The 23,278-nt window shown below is 33.2% G+C and overlaps 1 protein-coding gene across 4 annotated transcripts in view; it reads right to left on the bottom strand.

Moving 5' to 3' along the window:
• Grip (Glutamate receptor interacting protein) overlaps positions 1 to 23,278 on the bottom strand; it is a 196,927-nt gene that overhangs the window by 105,904 nt on the left and 67,745 nt on the right. For all 4 annotated transcript variants that reach the window (XR_008404778.1, XR_008404779.1, XM_053746407.1 and 1 more), the window contains exon 3: positions 11,165 to 11,284. Coding sequence is in view for 2 of the 4 variants with exons in the window: in XM_053746407.1 (XP_053602382.1) it covers positions 11,165 to 11,284 (120 nt within the window). In the remaining 2 variants the exon portion in view is untranslated. The remainder of the gene's footprint in view (positions 1 to 11,164; positions 11,285 to 23,278) is intronic.

Here is a 23,278-nt window from a genome sequence, read left to right as displayed (position 1 = left end):
TTGTATCTGTCAATACAATTTTTAAATTCGTGGGGCCACAAAATCGGTTTAGTCGTTTTTGAAATATTTACAATTTGTTACCCTAAGTTCACGGTGGACAACTAGTAAATATCATGAAAGTGATAACTGGAAACTATGAAAACGATCATAACTTAGACCACGCTATAGTGTTACTGGAACATACAAGTAATGTTAGGAGACCATACATAATATCGAGCGCCATATATCAGGCCTGAGTAAGTGTTGTGTTACTTCTGGTGATAACTTCACACATGTATGTTTCACGTCACGTGAATCTTCACATACACATTATTGCACATATTGTTGACCCTATCTATCTGTAGTATTAGGAAAAAAGAAAATTGAAAATTTTGCCCAAACAACCTGAAAAATCGGTATCTTGAATATACTGCCCAAAAATTTGTTTAATGTTTATATTCATTGAATAAGTATCACGAGTTTCTTTGTTACACTAAAATTCTCAATTGCTTGGCAAAGCTATCTGATGTCTGAATCAAATCTATTGCTAGGACAAAGGCAGTCGGACCACGTGGCTGGAGGTAAACAAAATTATATTTCAAAACAACTCCATTTATTGCAAAATATTAAGCTGTTTACAAAAATTATATTTAGGAAATCGCTTTGAAAATAAATCCACGTATACACGGTCTGTCTAAATGAATTAACCAAGTCTAGTCTGTTTGTCTGTTTTCAGCGTTTGCAGTCGAATTGGCTACAACCCAACTTTGTTATTTATCCCTGTTAAACTTAGTTGCAATGCCATCCTAACTATAATTATGGCAGCTACTCGTACTTGCACCGTTTTGTGGTGATTCCTTATACCTATAGTTATTTTCTCTTTTACTATGACGTGCGTTGAAGCGATAGTTATGTAATGATTAACGACGCCCGCCTGTGGATCGGAAGACCCAGCTTCGAATCCAACTCGTGTCACATGAGTTTGTATACCAATCTGACTAATTTATAGTAGTTTTTATCGACCACCACTTACTTCCGGTGAAGGAAAATATCGTGAGGAAACCTATGCACACTGGTTGATTATTAACTTGTATGTGAAATGGAGAAGGCAATGACAAACTATGAAAGTTTTTGTGTGTGTTTCATTCCACGTAATGACCACGACCCTTAGCCATGAGGAAATACGACTATGAAGAAGAGAGAGATAAGACGTGCATATCTCACAGGAGTGTGGGTCACTCCTCCTCTCATTACTGCCGTAAGAAGCAACTAATAGATACAGACTTTGATAGGCAACAATAGTATTGACAAAGAGAAGCGACGTCAAGAATGCGGCCAGTTGTAAAATCGCAGCCGAATTTTAAGATTTTTCAGATTTTGTTTTTAACTAACTTTAAGGTTTATTTCAACGTTAACTCCGAGTTTCATAACATCCCACAAATATACAATAACACTCCGAATCGGAAAATCATTTAATCAAATAAGCGTTGATACGAGTTTGCAGAGTTCTATCAAAAATTACTGAAGCTCAGTAAAGAGATTTTAATACAATTAAAACAAGTAGCACAGCAAGATAGCTCGACGACAAAACAGATGCAGAAGCTTAACATCCCAGTTGCACCTGGACAAATTGATTACAGCCTCAAAGGAGACCTTATTGGATTGCTTTCATCTTGAGATGCAAGTCTAATCTATGTTAAGAACTAAGAGTTCTAACAACCCTGTCTATGAGTAAGTAATGAACTGATTGGAAATTCGACGTGGTGATAGATAGATACTATTTCAAACTTTATGCTTTATTTCAATAGAGATTTAATTATTTGGAAAATTTCACTTCTATTATGATTACTATGTCAGTTGACAAACTTTTTGGGTTTAAAAACTAGATCAATTTTCCGAAAGCATTATACCATATATTTGTAACTTTCGTACATTGAAAGTGGATTTGCCACGCCTCCAATTGTTATGATGACCAATTGACAGTTATGGCAAATCCCAACCCGAATAACCTAACAGTGAACCCTAGTTTCGTACAAAATAGTATTTAAAAAGGTTTATTCCATTTTGTACACCTAGGTGACATTATTATGAGCATGAAATTCACACATTTCAAACTACTCTGAAATGTGTGGCATCTACGAGTACAATTTGGTTAATTCAATTAAACTCGATTACTGATTAACTCGGATAGAAACCGAATGGATGGAACCAAGTGGTTTCTGCGCTCGAATTTAGTGATTAATTGAGAAACCCCACAAGGAAGCAGTATGGTATTCGGAATCCGCTAAATTGTAAGCATTCATTCGAACAAAACAATGATTTATGAGATCGCGCGAGATCTGGAGTATTAGCAAACATACAATTGTTTATTTGCGATATTTGATAATAATAATATAATTTGCCATAATTAATCATATTAAATTAAGGCAGTTTTACGATTTTATACTATCATGTTCAGTTCAACCTATTTGCACAGTATGAACATATACAAAATTCTTTTGCAGTTGACAGACGAACAACGCACGACCAAACTTACTGAGCGAACCAAGTTAAGATTCGCTATTTAGGAAAAAGATTTCAAAGAAGTCGTGGGCAAAAAGTATTATTATTTAAGTGTTATTTGAACGAAATAAGTATTTGAACATCTATACGAAGTTCATTTACATTTACACACATCCATAATGAGACTTTCAGATTTCCAATTATTTTATTTCTACGACATTTCTGATATTTTTCCTGGAAAATCCACTCTACAAAAGATCCGATATATTATCATGAAAATTCCTATCATTTAAAACTCTAGTAGCAAATATCTTCTTAGATCATTATAAGGTTTTCTAGTCTGTTGGTTTTCAAAGCGACGACTGATGGATTTTTTAAAGTGCTGTGCATTCAGACGTAAAATTATTCAAGCTTAGTTTTCAAAGTTATATACTAAAATTAAGAAAATTTTCTAAAATATCTCCATTGAGTCGGTGTCCTAACGTTGTTTAAAATTAAACTTTCTTTTCATTAGTCTAACAAAATTAGAGTAATCGAAACAGGAGGATAACTGATTGGAAGCAAAATTCATAAATTTCTTATAATTTTTTGTCTTTAAATTAGTTTTCTCGATTAGAATATTACTTCGCTATAAATATCAATAATTACTTACACATGCTATATATCATTAATTGTTACAATAAGTTAGCTTATTAATAGATTAAATAAGTCTTTAATTTACGTAAGATTTTGTGTTAAGTGTCCATACGGTGCACTTTTGTGTACGGTGCATTACCACATATTTCAGACTTTGTGGAGTGAACGCGTACGCTCCCCATGTTTTTTCAGATGAGACTACAGCAGGGAAGTTTTATTCTAGCGTCTAACATGCGTGACCTTCCCGGCGTTGTAAAATTTCATAGGCTGTGGTCACCACTTAAAAACAACTTCTCCACATGCCTGTTTGTATTAGTTGTATAGTAATAATAAAAAAAAATGAGAACCGGCATTATTTTTGTTTTGCCTCTTTTAATATTTTCTCATTACTTTAATGTAACTTGTATTACAAAGACAGCATAATAAATGAGAAACGAGTAAAAATAACTCCGCTCTTTCATCTCTCGTGTCCTTAAACCTAAAATGATCAACCATCAGCGAGACGAGTCTCAATGAAATACCTACGCACAGTCAACAGCACATTAATCTGAATTCATAGCAGCACAATATTTTTTCTTCTCTATGCTGAAATAAACTTATCACAAAGACACGTGGAATACGTCAGTCGAGACGGTCTTGAGCTTCCCTCCTCCACTAATGATAGGTGGACAGTTGAGTGGCTGCAAGGAAAAACAACCGCATTCGAATGTCGCCCTAAGCACAATATAAATAAGCAACTCCGTTGTCTCCTGCACATGAAAGGTGTGTGCTTGAAATAGACATGCTCCTTGCTGCGCCTGCGACCTGCGCGTTGCCGCCGATTAGATATAATGGCGTACTTTGCGTAGTTCTGCGCAGGTTAAAGTTAACGCCAAAGTTGACTGGTGTTTTAGCTTTTTCACTCTAAGTTTGAGTGAAAAAGCTTGCTTGAGTGAAGAAGTTTGTTGCGCCGCTTTTCTTCACCTGCGCGTTTAAGTAATGTTTAAGTAATTTTTTGACTGATCTGATTTTTAATATTTTGATTTTTTTCTGTTCTTTCATTATTTTGTATCTGCACTAAGCTACGGTTTATCGGTAATTTCTTTGCCCTTTATTGTTCTTAGGTTAATAGTTTCTTGGAGCTTTGAATAAATAAATTGAGGTCTTACAACGGTCTCCTGTCTTATGAGATTGTTTTTTATTTTATGAAATCTAAATTTCAGTCTGCAAAAAGCTAGACGGGTTTTTTACCGCTTATGAAACTCTGCGATAGTAGAATTTATTTTCGTGAGCTCTGGTGAACTTTCATGTACCGATTTTTGTAAGATTACATTTTAACAGTGAATCAATGGAAATTTCATGTTATTATTTATTTTTAACCCCCGACGACAGAATGAGGAGAGTTATAAGTTTAAAGTATTTGTGTACCTATTGTATGTCTCTCCGTGGCATCGTAGCAGTCAAACGTAGCAGTCAGCCGACCCTGGACCTTGATGCTTAACTGCTGCTGGAGAAATCAGAATACGTTCAAATGAGAGAGAGAAGGAGAATATCATAACTATTGTTTTCCAAACATTGTTGTTTTCAATAACGCAATATACCTAAGTACTTCGCATTCCTTAGTCAATTTGGGCAGTTTCTGTACTTCAAATGAATTAGTTAAATGGGTGCGTTTATTTAATTACTAAATTGTTCGTCCCACAACAGAAACTAATTTGGAAGCGCTGGACGCAACTTTTCAAAATTGATTAATTTGTAAACTAGGGACCATCATTTGTGGATTTCAGATCCAAGTTGTGACTTATGTGCTTCGCCGAATCTATTTTTACAATTTAATTTATCGAATCTATTTTTATTTAGTTTTACCTGTCTCATTCTGTCCCTTGGCATATATTGCAAGTTACACTATCGTCGGCTGGTCTTTAAGTGTCTATGTCGTTGATTTGAATCATTGTACTTATCCAAATAATTTTAAACAAAATGATTATAGCCTATCTCGTCTCGCCTCGTTTTGTCAATATTAATTGTTTTGTATTGAGACAGTGACAAAACGTATTTTATTTACGACATTTTCATGAATACGAGGGTTAAAAACACAGCAATTGATTCGTCGGGAATAAATCAATTTCATTTCGACGTTAACAAATACTTGTTTCATGCACAAATACATTTCACGCAAATCAGCCTACATTGTGTTTTATTTTTACATCCAATATTGGAAATATTTCTTTTGAGTTTTGAGTTAGAAGATTTTTCACAAGGCAATATAGTTTTGTTGAACTCAGGAGTCGAAAAATGTGTTCTTCCGTGAAGATGAATGTTTTTTCCTAAACCCTATAAGTATATCGATACAAGAATCGCTTAGTGCAGAGTCCACTGTCCAACTAACTTATAAATTGTAAATCTACCTTCTAAAATGATTCTGTCAAACTATTGTACATTTTTTTTGGTGAATAAAGTTATTATTGTTATTATAATATCCTACTTCCTAATAATATTTTAAATGCGCAAGTTTGAAAGAAGATTTGTTACTCTTTTACGCAAAATGTCCTTATGAAATTCCTTACATGTGTAGAATAATAACCTGGAATAACAATAGGGTACTTTTTATCTCGAAATTCACACGGGAGCGAAGCCCTGAGGTGCAGCTAGTTGTAAATACATTAAAGTACGTATGTATACAGATTTTATACCATTGTCAATTTGCACACATAAATAATAACATTATATAATTCTTATTGCTATCAATCGAAAATGTTAAATTCAAAATTAATATTTTTAACATTGCTTAACATATTTATCGAATATAACTTTTATCTGGGTAGGTACCTACGCCATTTTGTCTAAACGTCCGCGTCGGCGGCGCGCTGGTTCAACGTCAAAGTTGTCTGTTGCAACTAACCCTAAGCCTCACAAATCCAGGAGACATTGGTCATAATGAATTATTTCTCTCCGATTTCCATATAGTATGAGCCCTTTGTGCGATTGGACTGAGTTTGAATAATTTGACAAGCCTTCAACCTTGAGTTGAAGTTTTGAGTTTGAGAGTTGAGAATAAGAGACATTGGACAATATTAGAAGATCTTATTGAAATAGGGGGAAATTTTACATGTAATATATAAATATGACATAATAAATTTGATAGATTTGAGAAAATTAAAAAAAATACTAAATGTTGATTACAAGAAAGTGATTATTCATTTTGCTACTATTTTCTGATTTACTGTATCAAATTACTAAATAGGCAAATCGTCACAAACTTTTGTATGTGACAGTACTACACTTGTAGTACTATCACATACAAAAGTTAAATTAATCTCAAAATCCGGTTACGGCACATGGATTGAACGGATTGTTCCTTGCTCTAAATACACGCAATAAGACAATTTCTAAACAGTACAGTCGTTTGCAAAAAGCATTTCAGCTGCCAGTAAAACAGGGCTCAGCGAACGGCCGGTTTACGAGTGTTGTATTTTTCGCCCTCGGTAAAACTACATTTTAAAACCGAGTAGAAACATCTCGACAGCTGTGCGGTGTTAACTGCGGGTTATGTGGTTAGTAATGCTAGATGTGACATATAGCGGACGACAGGGAATTGAACGGTCAAATACTAGTGAGCAACGTTTGTATACTTATTTAGTCGATAAACTCGCTTTGCTGCTAATTATTTTAATACCTAATTAATTTAAAAATTAAAATTGGGCTATAAATTAGATATATTGGTATAATTTCATAAAGAATTTCATTACATTTTTATCTGGCCAATAAAGGAATGTTTATGTTTTTAGTTTATTCACTATTCACTCATGTAATTTTCAATAGAAATATCAAAATTTTTATTGGTCTTCGATCACATTAATCCAATCATTTCTAGTACAGTTACGTCTATAATTTTAAAATGAAACTATTTTTGTTCCACCGAGCGTACAAATTTAGTCCCTCTTAGTGGGCGCAAGCTACTAATTGCTACTTTAAATCTGTCCGCAGCATTCGTAGTCACCGATGTCATTTTGTTTGAATTGAGTTATGATTTGTGTAGTAGACTGTACTTAAATGCGATTTATTACAAGCAAGTTATGAGTGACATGAATAGGACATCGTATGAACTTTGATGTTTTTAAACCAAGTTGTTTGTTTATCTAATTATTTTCATCTTTGAAATGTTTCTTTGTTTTAGGTAAAAATTATCATGACAATATCTACTAGTTATATAGTCATCTACAAAGTCTACTATGGTCGCTTTTCTAGTTTACTTATAAAAAAATCAAGTTGCATGATATCACTTTTACGTCCTATTTCATAAGCACAGATGTGAAATGAATTCCGCTGCAGATTTTCAGGGAAATTATGGCGTCAAACAAAACCGGAGTCAATTCGGCGCTCGCCAGTGTACTCTTATGAGCGGGAATATGAGCAAATTTGAATTGCGAACTCTTTTTCGGCCAGTTTAATTTAGTTTTTTTTTTTATTCCTTACCTAAAGGTTTATATGGGAACCTTTTATTTAGACTTGACATTTTCACAGATGGTGTATAATCTGTTGTTGCTATAACGAATACAAAAAAGCTAAATAAAGTAAATTTATTGCATGGTAGCCTCATGTAACCATATATTAGTCGGTTTTAATTTTGCATGTTCTTTTACACTATTTGCTTACATTTTAATAACAAGGGCTTCACTTAAAGAAAATTTGATCCCTATATATATAAAAACACATAGACTGTACTATACGAGTACAAAATCAACTTTTAGATGAATTAGTTGAGTTTGAGTTCACACAAATTAGGGCGTCAATTTCTCATAATTTCAAACCTAATCTAGTTATTATTTTAGGGAAATTCTGGGAAATTCAAATCCGCCGTAAATGCGGGTATTATTGTATATTTAGGAGGGTACTTCGCTGTCTACAAAATTTGCCTGATAGAAATCAGATATCGGCTTTGATGATCAACCTATTATTAGAACTGACAACACTCGTAGCTAAGTTTATAAACAGAAAATTAATTAATTTTAATCGAACCACATAAACCATCTAAGGGTGAGTTGCACCAGTCAGCTTTGACGTTGGCTTTAACCTGCACGCCGCTGATGTTTAGACAAAATTACGTCCTTTGCGTGTTTCTACGCAGGTTAAAGATAAGGTCAAAATTATACGGTGCAACTAACTCTAACACTCAACATAGATGTTAAATTGGTTATGTAGAAAGTATTTTCGATCGAATTCGAAATTATCGAAAAACATTGGAATAAAAAAATTGTTACCCAAGAATAACTTTATATAGGTGAAATAATTTTATTATTAATAATTATTTTATTTTTATAAATTAAGTTTCGAAGATTATCTATACAGAAAACCAACAAATGTAACCTCTTTATTGCATTTCTTTCATGTATAAGAATGGATACAGCCTTCCTTGAGATAAAATGGAATACTTTTCGTTTATTGCGCGGGTCAAAGTTAACGTCAAAGATGAATAGTGCAACTCGCGCGAAATGTATATAATAGATACGATTTTTCAAAGAATTGGTCCCCGAAGCGTCGGTTTTATGTGCCATCAAAACAGCGTCAGTCGTCGTTACAATAAGGACTTTCTGTCAAATGGACGTTGTCAATCCAAACCTGGACGTTCTGTGGACATCCCTAATGTTTCGTCATGGTCACGCGACTGACGGACAATTATCGTGATGTCACTCTGAGGTGACCGCCATTGGACGAATGTCAGAGGTGTGCAATTTCGCACTAAACTTGGAATTTAACCCGATCCTGCCCTCATATTACCTACTGAACCCCCTGTTAATTAGTCACCGGTAATCTAAAATATATCTATTATTTAAATTATTTTAAGGTAAAAGTAAATAATCCTACTAATATTATAAATGCGCAAGTTTGTGAGATGTAACTTGTTACTCTTTCACGCGAAATCTATTGGACGGATTGCTATACCATTTGGTACACTTATATTTGGAATAACAAAGGTACTTTTTATCACGAAATTCCCACGGGAGCGAAGCGCCAGGGCACAGTTAGTAAAATAATATAAATATTATATTCGAAGTTCAGACTGTTAGAGCCATTTTTACTAATTTAATAATCAGCTTAAAAAAGCATAATCAAACTGAGCGTTGTAAATAATATATAAATAATTTAATGTTACGATACGCTCGTCGTGCTGTGAGAGCACTATGCTATTATATGATTTTACTGAGTGACCTTATCCAAAATAAGATACTCTGACAGAGAATTAATGTCTCCGAAATAGCCGAAAAAAATCTAAAGTGGTATTGGGCTGTCCACGTCTACGTTAAGGTGACGTGTCTCGAGTGGAGACCGCGTCTTGGTGACCGAACTATAGATACCCCACAAAATAGACGGTGCGATGACCTCAAAAGATTTCTTGACTGACCAAAGTCCAAAACTAATATAGGTGCACATTGGGAGAAGCCAATGTCCAACATTTAACTGTTACAGTCTGAAGAACTGATAGTATAAATGTAACGGTAATGCCAAAGCGAAGAGTGATTAGTTGACCATATACTTACCTTAAAATAGTCCTTCCAACTAGACAATAAGAATTGTAACATTGTCATGATGAACAAATCACAACCTTTTGTCAAAGTAATTGCGTAGAAAGCCCTCTAATTTGCGTAAAATCAAAATGCATAACCAATTAAGATTCCTCAAGGAACGATCCTAGAAAATTTGGAACACGTAGTCCAGCGCCTGCTATTGATTAGTGGAACCATTTTGTCCGCTAACAACCAATAAATATGCAAATTTGTACGGGATTAACCCGAAAGAAATTCTCGGCTGCACAAACTTTCAGCATTCTGTATAATCAACTTCCATGTCGATTTGATTAGTGGCAGAGGGATCTGTTGAAAATATTAAATACCTATAAATTATGCTTATTTTATATTAATAGATTAAAAGGGTGGAGCTATATGTCATATTAAAAAAACACGGTGGTAACTTTTTATTTTGACAAATTTATTTCGTCCGTGAGATTTTACTCCAATGCAAAACGTGACAAAAAAATATGTCCGTGCAATAAATCATAGAGAACTTTGCTCATTATATAGATACAACATTTCAACTCAATTGGTTGAAGATCTGCTTCAAAATTGAGTTGCGAGAATCCACCCGAAGCGAAGAAATACCTACATAATAGACTCTGTACTATTTTTATTTTTACCTGTACTTTGTGCTATTTTATTTTCTGTTGTGTTTTTAATACTTGTTTGTTTTAAATTTTGTTTTGTATGTGTATCAATGTGGCAAAAATAAATTAATCATCTATGAATTATTGTTAGTTACCCTCATATCATACATATATTCTAGACATTACATAAATAAAAGCTTGTAAAAATTATAACATAGCATTCCTCGCATACTACTAGTAATAATATTTTAATTTAATGATATAAAATAAAACCTTATATCGTCTTAAATACACAAACCAACACAACAGAATAAAATTATGCTTTTAATTTCGCAATGGCGCGCCAAAAGAATGTGACTCCCGACTTATGACCTGCGATTTATGTGGGAGTAGCGAAACAAGCGAGATTTTCCCTTTCGGTTTTACTTATATTAAGATTATTTTTCTTGTCTAAACGTATTCTCGGTTACATTCGCAGCTGAGACGCCTCGAGCCCGCGGTCCATATAAAGACCACGAGACGCATTTCAAAATGCATAGTTTTCAACTGTCAAGACAAGACTTTACTGTTTTTATCCTTTAGCCGCCTTGTACGAATTTAACTTGAACAAATACTATATATACCTAAAGCTAATAATAGAGACTTTATAATGTAACTAATATTTTCTTGAAGATTTTTTTAAACATTTAGCAATCTACGGTTATGTTAGTCGTGACTTAATAGTTCCGGCGTCCTCCGTTGTTTTGACGTTTGTCGACAGGCAACGCAGAAATCTAATGGAGATTTGACATACGTCAACGCACGTCAATGTCAAAACCTATGAAAAACAATGGAGAGATTGTTGACGCAATAGAGCAACGAAGCTGTAATTTTGAATACGAAATATTTGCAGACAGAACATACACATACCTGCCAGTTTAAGTCCTATGCGTTTACCAGGAGGTTTAACAAGTTCTATGTGTGTTCGCCGCAATCCCCTCTCGGTGCAGAGGCCAGAATCCGTCGACAGCGAGGTCTGGGATTTGAATACTGAAACAAAAGTTAATTTTGTGAATTGTAGATCCATTTGACGTTACGTGCAGGGCCTTACCAGGCCAGTAGCGTGCTACTGGCCTGGTAAGTAAATTGGGGTATATTTTTTGAAAGAAAGAAAAAAAGAAAGAAAGAAAGTAAACATTTATTTGCCAAAAACATGAGTACAAATATACAATTTGATAGATTTTCAGTTCGGCGTCATTCTATATCTAGTCTGTAGTTGTTGTGTACCATTACTGGGTACATACGTCGTCCTTCTCTTCTAATAGGCGTTATAATGCATTTACTGAATATATACATTTAATCTGATTCACAAATTTTCAGGAAGTTTGTGAAAAAAATAAAACATTAGGTACTTATGTTAAAAAAGTCTCCATTTTACTTATTTTCGTAATAACCATGTACAATTTGTAAGACTTCGACCAAATAAATAAAAAGTATAACAATAACCGTTTGACATTGTTGGTGGAATGAGCGGTTCTATTTTAAGTCAGCTGTTTCCTTTACAGTTGCTATTACCGTTGATAACGAGCGCTCCACGGTTTTTTAATGTGGCTGTAAAAAGAAAGGATAAGTACAAGTCGAGCTAACAGTCTGATGTTTTTGGAAATATAATGCTTATAAAACAGTATAAGTATACTATGAAACTATAAAGACCTGCTTTCATTTTGTATTTTATTATCTAATAGCCCGTCCTGGCTTTGCTTAGATAAAAACATAATAAATTTTCCAGACGTTTAGATGGTGAGGGGACTTCTTATAATATGTAAGAATGCAAGATGTCGCGTGGAATCGTAAGTCAATTTTGAAGCAAATAATCTTCAGCTGAAATTTTCTCTATTAATCCGTAGTCACATTAATTTGCCAAATTATTCTATGATTAATTATATATTTATCCGCAGTCACGCCATACCCATGTTGATATATGATGAATATTCAATGGATGATAATATATCAATTGCATAACGATTTCAAAAATTATACGTTACCCATTAGTAGGTACTCCTACTAATTCCATGACATTATCATATATAAATTAAATTGTTGTATCACGTAGTCACAACATACAACTGCTGATGAGCAGTTGTATGTTGTTACTACCTGTTGTTTAGAGAAAATCTTGTAGGTATGATGATGCCTGCAAGGTTTTCTCTAAGATTTTATGAATGAAACATAAAATGTTACCAGTTACTTTTTTAAGTTAAAAGTAATAAAATAACTTTTATGAAAATCCGACGAGAAAACAGTTATATTTCACCTCTAATTGTGCCCACATTAACATAGGGAACAAAACCACAACGCCGCGGTCAGCATTTTTTCAAAGCAGAATGAGAGTCGGAGCAATATTGTAGACTGTTGGATGGTTCAAGTCACAAGAGATAAAATACATAATGTTGTAGACTTAAAGTGACATTATCATCATCATGATCTCGTTGTGCAATAATCACAATTAAATGAAAAATTGAAATAATATGCACAAAAAAAAACTATTATGTAAATTAAAAATTGTTATATTATAACAAAAATAAACACATAACGGCCCGCACAAAGTACAAAACCTATTAGATACCTACTTCTAAATTTCCACAATTTTTTTTTTACAAATTATCGAACGACATTTAAAAGATCACAGGATTTTTTATTACAATTATGTGATTACGATTATAATACTAGTAAGCAGACAAACACAGATATATAAGCCCACGAGATGGAAAGTGGTAATCGCAGCAGTGTACGTCTGCAATACCAAATGTGTCACACGCGCATCAATATTTTGACGCCCTTTCAAAAAGAAAAGTATAATTTAATTTAAAATTTCCCTAAATTAAATTGTAATCGCCACCGTCCATGCCTTGGAAAGATAAATATCATAGCGTTGTTTGTAAATTTCGCAGGATTGTGGATCGTTAGTAAAACTTGACGTTTCATTACAAAAAAAGAAGAATTGTTTTTTTATCTTTTTCAATTTCAAATGAAAACTTTTGTTGACGTGACTTGATTTATTGTTGTGAAACATTCCACAAAAATGTTACTACCCACCTTCCTTTACAGTATAGCATCACCAACTCTTTAAATGTGCCTAATTATACTGGTCTTTCTTATGGATGGATGGATGGATGGAGGATTAACCATGCCATGACCAATCACCCAATATTTAATCTAAATCAATGATAAATGTAATCTATCTAAAACTTAGTGAACAAGCCACATAATATATTTTCAGTAAAAAAGCTGTAATTTGACATTTACCCTCAGTCACTTCACGCGTAATGAGGGAAGTATAGCTTGGAGCATTTTTAAAGACGAGGAAAAAAATTTGGAATTATCTTTTGTGAGTTTAAAAAATTTCAGGTTGCGCAGGTTAAAGTTGACCCTACCCTAGGTTGTTGAGTTGCACCGTCAAATTTAACGTTGATTTTACCCGGCGTGCCCCCGACGTTGAGACAAAATGGTGCATTTTTCTGTACACCTTAAAATCAATTTTACAACCCACCCTTAATTATTATGCTTATGATTACATATGATGATGATATATCGACTGATTTTAATCTGACTGACCTTAAACTAACGCTTGCTATATTTTCATTTCTTATAAAATTTAATATTAATAGTCAGAAATCCTATTCCGTCCGCCCAAAGTAAGTTTATTTTTCCCTACACTTTCAGGTGTATCATCACCTGGCGAATACGACGTCAATTTCAATTTTCTATTTATAAAATGTAATGTACTCAAAATAAAATCCTAACATGAATACGGGTATAATAGACTGCAGTCTCTTCAACCGTACCACTTGGACGGGTAATAAGAATTCAGATATCTCTCCGGCCTGCGATTTTGAATAAAAATGGCCGAAATAAATTTTCTGACGTCAACATAATTATATGCGTTTATTTGTTACTACAGATAGCTACAAATTGGAAGAAACTATAAAATATGTTGAAATTATGAATAAATACCAAAATGAAAAAAAAAAAATGACAACATTTTTTACTACATCAAATTTATTGATAAATTTCGTTAGTGTTGGAAATTGAAAGCCAAAAATTGTTTAGAAACTGTTTTGAATTTATTTATTACCTTCGATTAAATTTCGTATTTGTTTTTAAAACTCATTCATTAAAGTGAAGTTATTTTTATCGTGAATAAATTTATATTTGCATTAATCATGATTAATCCATGTAAATTTAATTTACGATAAAAATTATATTATTATTCTACATTATTGGAATTTTATTATTGGAACTATGTATTTATAGTCATAGTTACTAATTTATTATGTATATAAACCAAAAAAGTTATAGTTTTCAATAATCTATAAAAGTACATATTTTCCATTTCGTAAAATAATGTAAGAGGTTTATATCCGATTCCGCTTCAGTGCGAAATCTGATTGTGTTTTTTGAGCGAAAATTGGATTTTGCTCCCAATATTAGAATTTTATACTAATCCAATATTTTTCATTATTTTTAGATATCTGAAACCACTTATATTATTACAAAATCGGTTTTCTTTGGATCATATTAAGATTAGATAAATACAAAAAGATATACATTTAAAACAATCACCATTTATTTTCTGAAAATAATCACATAATTCACTTACAGAGGAAATACAAAGATAAAAATAACCATAATACCATATCAACAAACAAATACCAAGAATTCGGGTAAAAATGTCGATGATAAGGAATGTATTTATGCTTTTGGAAGTAAACAACCATACCCAATTTCCTCGACAATCTTGTTAATATGATTATATTTAACTTAACAATGGAAAACAATTCATATCCCATTTTTTAATTTATATTGATAGTATTTTTTTTTATTTAACAATCTAACTATAATATGTTTTACATTATAGAACTAAAAAAAATAAAGTAATAAAAGTAGCGTGCCCAGAAGGCTGACAGCATTGGCACGTTGAATGTCATATCCTTATGTACACAAGCTAAAAGTAACCTTCTGAAATTTGTTGTTTCAGTTTTTTGCGACATGGAATATAATAATAGATGGTACTGTGTTGCCATTATATCGGAAGTATATTTAGGCACGAGAGAGGAGATAAAATACGCCGCATTTGAAAATAAATGAATTTTGCTCGTTTGTTGACAAGGCCTAAAGCATTATGATAAAAATGTGGACCTTTAAAACAGGATGTCGTTCATCAATCATCATTAGTGGCGTTTCAACAGCGAATTAACTTAAATATATTTTTACTTTGAAATGAATTTTAACAGTTTAAAGTATTTACTGTATTTACTGCATTTATACATCAGAATCTTATAAATAATGTAAAAAATATAAAAATAGGTACAATCACATATATTAAGTTAGCCCTGAAGTTAGATCGATACTAATGTTGAAAGTTGAAAATTTATTTATACAAGTATTAATGTGAGTTTTCGGACTGAATAAAAGAAATATGGATCTATTATTATAATTCTCGTTTCTATAAATATTACAAGTTGAAGAAAATCATCATGAAATTGTTATTATCCATGCATTAAATAAAATTGAAGAAAGGCCAAATTTGTACATTGGATATATTTTTTTAATTATTCATGGAATATACTTAGTTACCGATATAGATGACGAAAATATAGTTTTTGAAATTTTTATCTGTCTGTCTGTCTATATGTCTGTATGTCTATCTGTCTGTCTGAACACGTATTACTCGAAATCTACTGGACCGATTTGCTTGAAATTTGGTATGTAACCTACATACCAAAATCTTACATACCGGGTTAACATCTTAGATACATTTCATCCCGGTAAATGGTCAGGTTCCCGTAGGATAATTTAAAAACTAATTATGAATCAAAAATTCCTTCCAAAAATCTTATAGAAATTTCATCCCGGAAAATGAGGAGGGTCCTGTAGGAAAATTAAAATAACAATCCACGGAGCTGATTTACTTTAAAATTTTGTAGAAAGGTGTAAACAGAATATAAAATATTTTTTTTATTGATGAAAGTCTGATATAGATATAATTGGAAGGTATCAATTTACAATTTAATTTTGTTATTTTAGTTTTGAATATAAAGATGTTGATGGCGCCACCAATACTTAAAATGCGCTATGGTTTCGCTCAGACAAAATGATATATTTGTACTTCCGAAATAAAACACTAGATGGTCACTAAACCACTAAAACTTTTAAATCTCTAAATCACGCTATGGTGTCTCTCTCACAAATCCATACTAATATTATAAATAGGTAAGCGTTTGTGAGTTTGTATGTTTGAGGCGGGTAATCTCCGAAACTACCAAACCAATTTCAAAAATTATTTCACCATGAGAAAGCTACATTATCCGGAATTGCTATAGGCATTTTTGTTTTGAAATAAATTAGTATTCAGTCAGATCAATCAACATTTATAAAGAAATCTGAAAAAAAGCGCTAACGAAAATCTTTACGTTCGTGCACGGGCCCTACCATTGATTATACATACATGCACCTAATGTATTACAAAAATATAGGTTTTTAGTAGATACATAAAAAAGTCCGCGACACAAAACTATCTTTTATAATTAAGTATCTATAAGGCATTTTATATGTAAAAAGATATTGTAAATTAAAAGGTGCATTTTTACAATTATTATCACACAAGCATTAAAAGTATTGAGTAAGCTCGCGGTGTAATGCAGAGCGCGGTCATAGCCCGCATTGAAATCGTAAGATTTTTACTTGAATACTTATGTGCACATAGTAATTTTATTTATTTTCGTTGTATTCATATAAAAATTGTTATCAGTTGTCAGAACGACTTTCTCTGTCTACTCTCTTTCTTTAGTAAAACTAAATATACAATAGAAAATATATTTATTGCCATAAAAACAATATTAGTACAAAATAATACAAATGTGCATACATATGGTGGGCCTATCGCTAAGCAATCTCTTCCAGCCAGCCTTTGGGAAGTGAGAGAGGATAACAGAAAAGGGTGGGCGTAGTTATATATCAATCCGTTCCGTCAATATCATTCCGTTACTGACTGACTGGCATACAACGTACACCCGAAACTGCTAGACGGGAAGCTGAAATTTGGCATGTAGGTGAGTGTAGGTGAACACTAAGAGAGGATTTTTGGAAATTAACTCCGAAGGGGGTGCAAGGAGTGAAAAACTGTAAATATGAAAGTTCTACAAAGTTGAAGTGAAAAATTGACTTGAAAAATATAGTTGAAAATTTGGATTTTGGTTGTTTACATCAAAGTAATGAATACGTGTTTCAGATTTTTCTGAAAATTAACCCTCAACCCTTTCAAAAGGTGGGTGAAAGATTGTATGGGACTTAATACAATTTTCAAGATAAAAATCTGAAAATTGGCACACTTACTTTTTGTAGTACATAACAGTAATAATAAATACAAAAAATGTTTAATTTAAGTTTGTGATTAATAAAAAACCAGGACGTAAAACGTCATAGAAAATGGGACGGCACGCGTTACAGAAAGCGGTAGTGGGAGTCGGACCGGGAAATGGGAAGGAGATACGTAGTGGAAAACGGGACGGGACATATTGCAAAAAAAAATGGTGGCACAATATGTAGGAAACGGTACGGGATATCTACTTTACATTACATAGCAGGAAGCGGGATTGGGCAAGTTTGCGGGACGAGACACGCAGCGGAAAACAGGAAATTGAACTAAAGATGAGAAAAAAATGCGAATTGGAATCATATACTCGTATGTTTACATACAGTGTACGCGATAAAAAAAATACTAAGTGTTTGCTATGAAATTCACGCGGGCAAGGCGCGGGCAAAAGCTAGTACTTAAAACAATTGTTTTAAATAAGTAATGAATTAATAATATTCTTTATTAATCAAGAACACGTGTAAACTTGAAATACGTGTAACACGTGTATCGTTAAATAATTAGGTAGGTACAGTCAACAGCACGTCAACCTACCCAAATTCATTGCATACTCGCCGCTACTACCGTGGCATAGAGGTTTATACAGGGTAACTTCATGTGCTGTTGACTGTACATACCTTTTTAAGAAAATAATTTTACTAAATTCCCCGTCATGACAAACAAGCTTGTCTCGGACAGAATAATAAATTAGCTGTTCGACAAAAAATATCTTCATTAACGCGACAAATATGTATAAAATTTAGATTCCGACCTGCGAAGTCAGAAATTAGCCAGGATTCCGCGACGAATCATTTATCAAGGGAGAAAATAAAAAGTATAAACATGAGTAAATTGCGAACCCTCGTTAAACTTGCAGTCTGGGCGTGGCTCCACTGCTAGCGTGAGAATAAAATAATATTATAGATTTGAAAATAGTTTTTGATAAGATTTAAAAATAAAAATAAATTCATTTATTTCTTGTCCAACTATAGATAGTTATTTGTTGGTAACCCTTAGTAAAAATACAATAAAAAAACTATAAAAAAACATATTCACATACATATTACCTTAATACAATACCGTTTAATAATGTTAGTACGAAGTACTGTGATAAAATAATGTGTCATTGCAATAATTAAGATGTGCTAGGTACAGAAAGAACGAGCGCCATGGGAGCTATGTGCATTGATTTATGACATTACCGAAAGTTATAATAACTGTGATATAGTAACTAATGGTGAATTACTCACTACTCTTCTTACATGAATGGAAAATTATTGCTAACAAAATTTACATATTCATCCAATTGTGGTTCGCTCATGGTATGATTTGGGTATAGATTAAGCATCTAAAATCCTGAAGAACCACAAAAAAATGTCTTGCATCCGGAGTGATAGACGTATAATATATTGATCGTATGAATTCCAACTGACGACTACTGGAAAAGAGGAAGATCAATAAGATGATGAGATAACAAGGAATGGAGGGAAAAGATCAAAGACCCGAACATGTGTGGAAGAAATTAGTGTAGGTTTTTCATCCAGCAGCATAAATTGTGGGAGGGGGAAATATTATAGTGAAATAGCGCAATGAGCAACCTCTACTCCTGATACTGCTAGATATGGAGCCACAACGCAAAAAGAAAAAGTGTCCTGCACGTCGCGCGTCGCGTGTGCCGACTCGCTATTTGCCGTAAAGGTATTTTCAGTCTACTTTAGGAGCATAAACATAATTCTTCCCAGTAGCTTCAGCTGTTAATTAAAATTTAATGTTCATTTTCAGTGTTTCATAAAGCAGAAATATGATTGCGATAAATTATTTCGTTTTGATTGTCATATTTTTGCACGTGCTCATGTGATTATTGATTATCTGCAGTGGTGCACTAGCACTACTAAAAAGTCATGCTAATGCATTTTTACGAAAACATCAACCTATCGTCATCGAAAAAATGCATATGGAAAATTTAGCGATTGACTGAGCGATTTCCCGATTTCTTCCTCAACTATAAGAGCCCCGGGTCTGCTGTCCTACATTTTGTTCTCCGCTTTGCTTTGATTTCCAGTTCTATTTTTATCATGAAATCCTGCATTTTCTTTATATAAAAGCTCCATAAAACCACGAAATGGTTTGACTGAAAAAAATAATATTTTCCTGCAAAAATGAAAAAAGTAATCACAAGTACTACCTGATGGGCAAACACTCGGCAATAGTGTCCAGAATTTATGGATGATCCGTGCTCATTATCGTACGATAGTCGTGCATGGAGCAAGCGTCACGTAATCCATTACTATGGAGCGCGTGACTCTTTCAGCGAATCCAGTCGGCTGTAATTTTATTTACCTTCTTATTTGTGTTAGGAGGTCGCGTTAGAAGTGTTTTTCTTATACAATCACATGACATAGTGTCCCTTTAGAAACTGGAATTAATATTTTTTCTACTTCCTATATGCATCGTGTTCATAGTCATGCTACTTGGAATCGTTCTATTTAGTTTAATCACACTATCATAATAACAGTAGTTAAGTCTTCAACTATTGAGCTCTATAGCAGAATATGAAGCAAGGGTCACGTAATCTATTACTATGCACCGCGTGACTCTATCAACCGAATATACTTGTATTTATAACTAGCTTATGCCCGCGACTTCGCCCGCGTGAATTTCATAGCAAAATCTCAGTAATTTTTTTATCGCGTACTCTCTAAGACTGGTAAACATATATGATTCAAATTCGCATTTTTTCTCATCTTTAGTTCAATTTCCTGTTTCCCGCTGCGTGTCTGTTCGTCAAACTTGTCCAATCCCGCTTCCTGTTATGTAATGTAAATATCCCATACCGTTTCCTACATGTTTTTCGCAATGTGTCCCGTCCCGTTTCCCACTACGTGTCTCCGTCCTATTTCCCGCTCCGAATCCCACTCCCGCTTTCTGCAACGCGTGCCGTCCCATTTTCCATGACGTTTTACGTCACGTTTTTTTACGGATTACTTTATAAATGTTGATTGATCTGGCAGAATATTAATTTATTTCAAAACAAAAATGCCTATAGCAATCTCGGATGTAGTTTTCTAATTGTGAAATAACTTTCGAAATCGATTTGGTAGCTTCGGAGATTACCCGCCCCAAACATACAAACTCACAAACGCTTACCTCTTTATAATATTAGTATGGATTTGTGAGAGAGAAACCATAGCATGATTTAGAGATTTAAAAGTTTTAATGGCGCCATCTAGTGATTTATTTCGGAAGTACAATATATCATTTTGTCTGAGCGAAACCATAGCGCATTTTAAGTATTGGTGGCGCCATCAACATCTTTATATTCAAAACTAAAATAACAAAATTAAATTGTAAATTGATACCTTCTAATTATAACTATATCAGTCTTTCATCGAAATAAAAAAAATGTTTATATTCTGTTTACACCCTTCTACAAAATTTTAAAGTAAATCGGCTCCGTGGATTGTTATTTTAATTTTCCCACAGGACCCTCCTCATTTTCCTCATCATTTTCATCATACCTCATGTAGGTTACATACAAAATTTCAAGCAAATCGGTCCAGTAGATTTCGAGTGATGCGCGTTCAGACAGACAGACAGAAAATTCCAAAACTATATTTTCGTCATCTATATCAGTAACTAAGTATATTCCATAAAGAATTAAAAAAATATATTCAATGTACAAATTTGGCCTTTCTTCAATTTTATTATACTTATGATGAGGTAACTTTTTGTCACAAAAAAAAATCTGTCATTATTTTAAAAAAAACATTTAATAATAACCTAATAAATATGTGTTATTTCCAAAATGAAATTCTTTCTTTACTAATATAAAAGTTTACAGATATTGTGTGCAAAAAATGATATATACTTTTTTGCAGTTACATATAACTTTTGGTCTTCAAAGAGGAAAAATGAAATGATAAATGTTACTTGAAAAGTTACACAAAGAATATTTGTGTTTGATTTATTCTTCTTTTTACTCAATTACATTTGCTCACATCATAATATTGAAGTAGTTTTAAATATATTTAGCCAGATTACATGCCAAACCTTGTGCCTACACGCGCCTCAATGTACGTACGTATTAACATATAATATTTGCTACAATTATCTGTTACAAGTTGTTAGTCACACGATACATTTAAATTTATACGTTGTATAAAAATAGATCTAGAAAAATCTACCTTTTTCTGGATTTTAAGAGGCCAGCCGCCAATAATTGCAAACACAAATAAGAAGGTAAATAAAATTACAGCCGACTGGATTCGCTGAAAGAGTCACGCGCTCCATAGTAATGGATTATGTGACGCTTGCTCCATGCACGACTATCGTACGATAATGAGCACGGATTATACATAATTATGCTCTTGTTACTGTAATTTTACTCATCAGTAGCCTTTGATATGTTTTTGGAATTACAGGAGTGAAATATGTTTCACCTCTCTTAATATGTTTCAATAAATTTTATTTTTAAGTATCAAGCAATATGTTGCATGAAATAAAATTTGTAATTGTACTCGTTGTACTCGTAATGTATGCTATGAATTATGTAAATAGCTATATATTACTACGATGATTTAAGAACTTTCTAAAAAATGATTACAACTATTTAGTGTTTGTAAATTTTAATACAATATCGGTTAAAAGTTCAACGAATGCAGGCATTTTTTCCTTGCGGTAATAAAATGCTCTTAGGTATACAAACTACGAGTAAGCAATGAACTTTGACTTCGTCCAAGTTTGTCGATTGTGTCTTTCAACTACAAATTATGACATTCCGTCAGTAGATTCAAAGGTGATTTTCCACCACAGCTAAAGTATAATATAATCGACAAACCCCAAGTAGTCCGTGCTCTCTAGATGTTGTATCGAGCACAAAACAAAGCCTTTCCTCAGCCGTCAAAGTCGGCCAGCAGAAAACAGTGAAACAAGAAAGTGACGCGTAGATTGCGTGCAGCGAATTGAAAAGACAACTCCATTTTCTTCGCAGCTCAGTAAAACACGGGCTTTATTCATCTACAATGGATGATGCTAGAAACAACAGACATAGAGATAGACAGTAGTGTTTTTGCGCTTTTATTAGTATTCGTAGAAATGGTTATACAGTCCGTCGACTGGGAATATTGTTATATTACCTCTATTTTATTTTCAAATATTCCCAGGTTACTTACATTCGAAGCTATGAGGCCATGGAGTATGGAGACATGCCAGCCATGGAACATATACATTCGGTTGTGATTTTAAAACATTATTGTTGCGTACAGCTGCCAATGCTGTGTATCCCTTAGTCACCTGGTACGATATCCATAGGAGGAGTGGTCCTCTTTTAAGGTCAGGACCATACGTCACAGCTAGCAAACTGTGCTGACAACACGTCGTTTGTATTAATGTCGTAAACAATACATTTTTTATACATAGGCTGCTATTTATGTATCCGGAATAACAAAATTAAACAAACATATATTATTACATATGGTTTTATTGTTTCTCGAAGTATTCTCCGCGATGATCTATGCACTTCTGCATACGATGAAACCAATTTTCAAAGCACTTTTTCCATTCTGATTGAGGTATGTCCAAAACGTGTGTTTTGAACGCATCAACGGCCTCTTCGCGGCTCGAAAAACGTT

This window comes from Plodia interpunctella, chromosome 6 (genome assembly GCF_027563975.2).
Source record: "Plodia interpunctella isolate USDA-ARS_2022_Savannah chromosome 6, ilPloInte3.2, whole genome shotgun sequence".
In the NCBI taxonomy this organism is placed as follows: domain Eukaryota; kingdom Metazoa; phylum Arthropoda; class Insecta; order Lepidoptera; family Pyralidae; genus Plodia; species Plodia interpunctella.
Note: the sequence above shows the minus strand (reverse complement) of the source record. Positions and strands in the feature narration are given on the sequence as shown.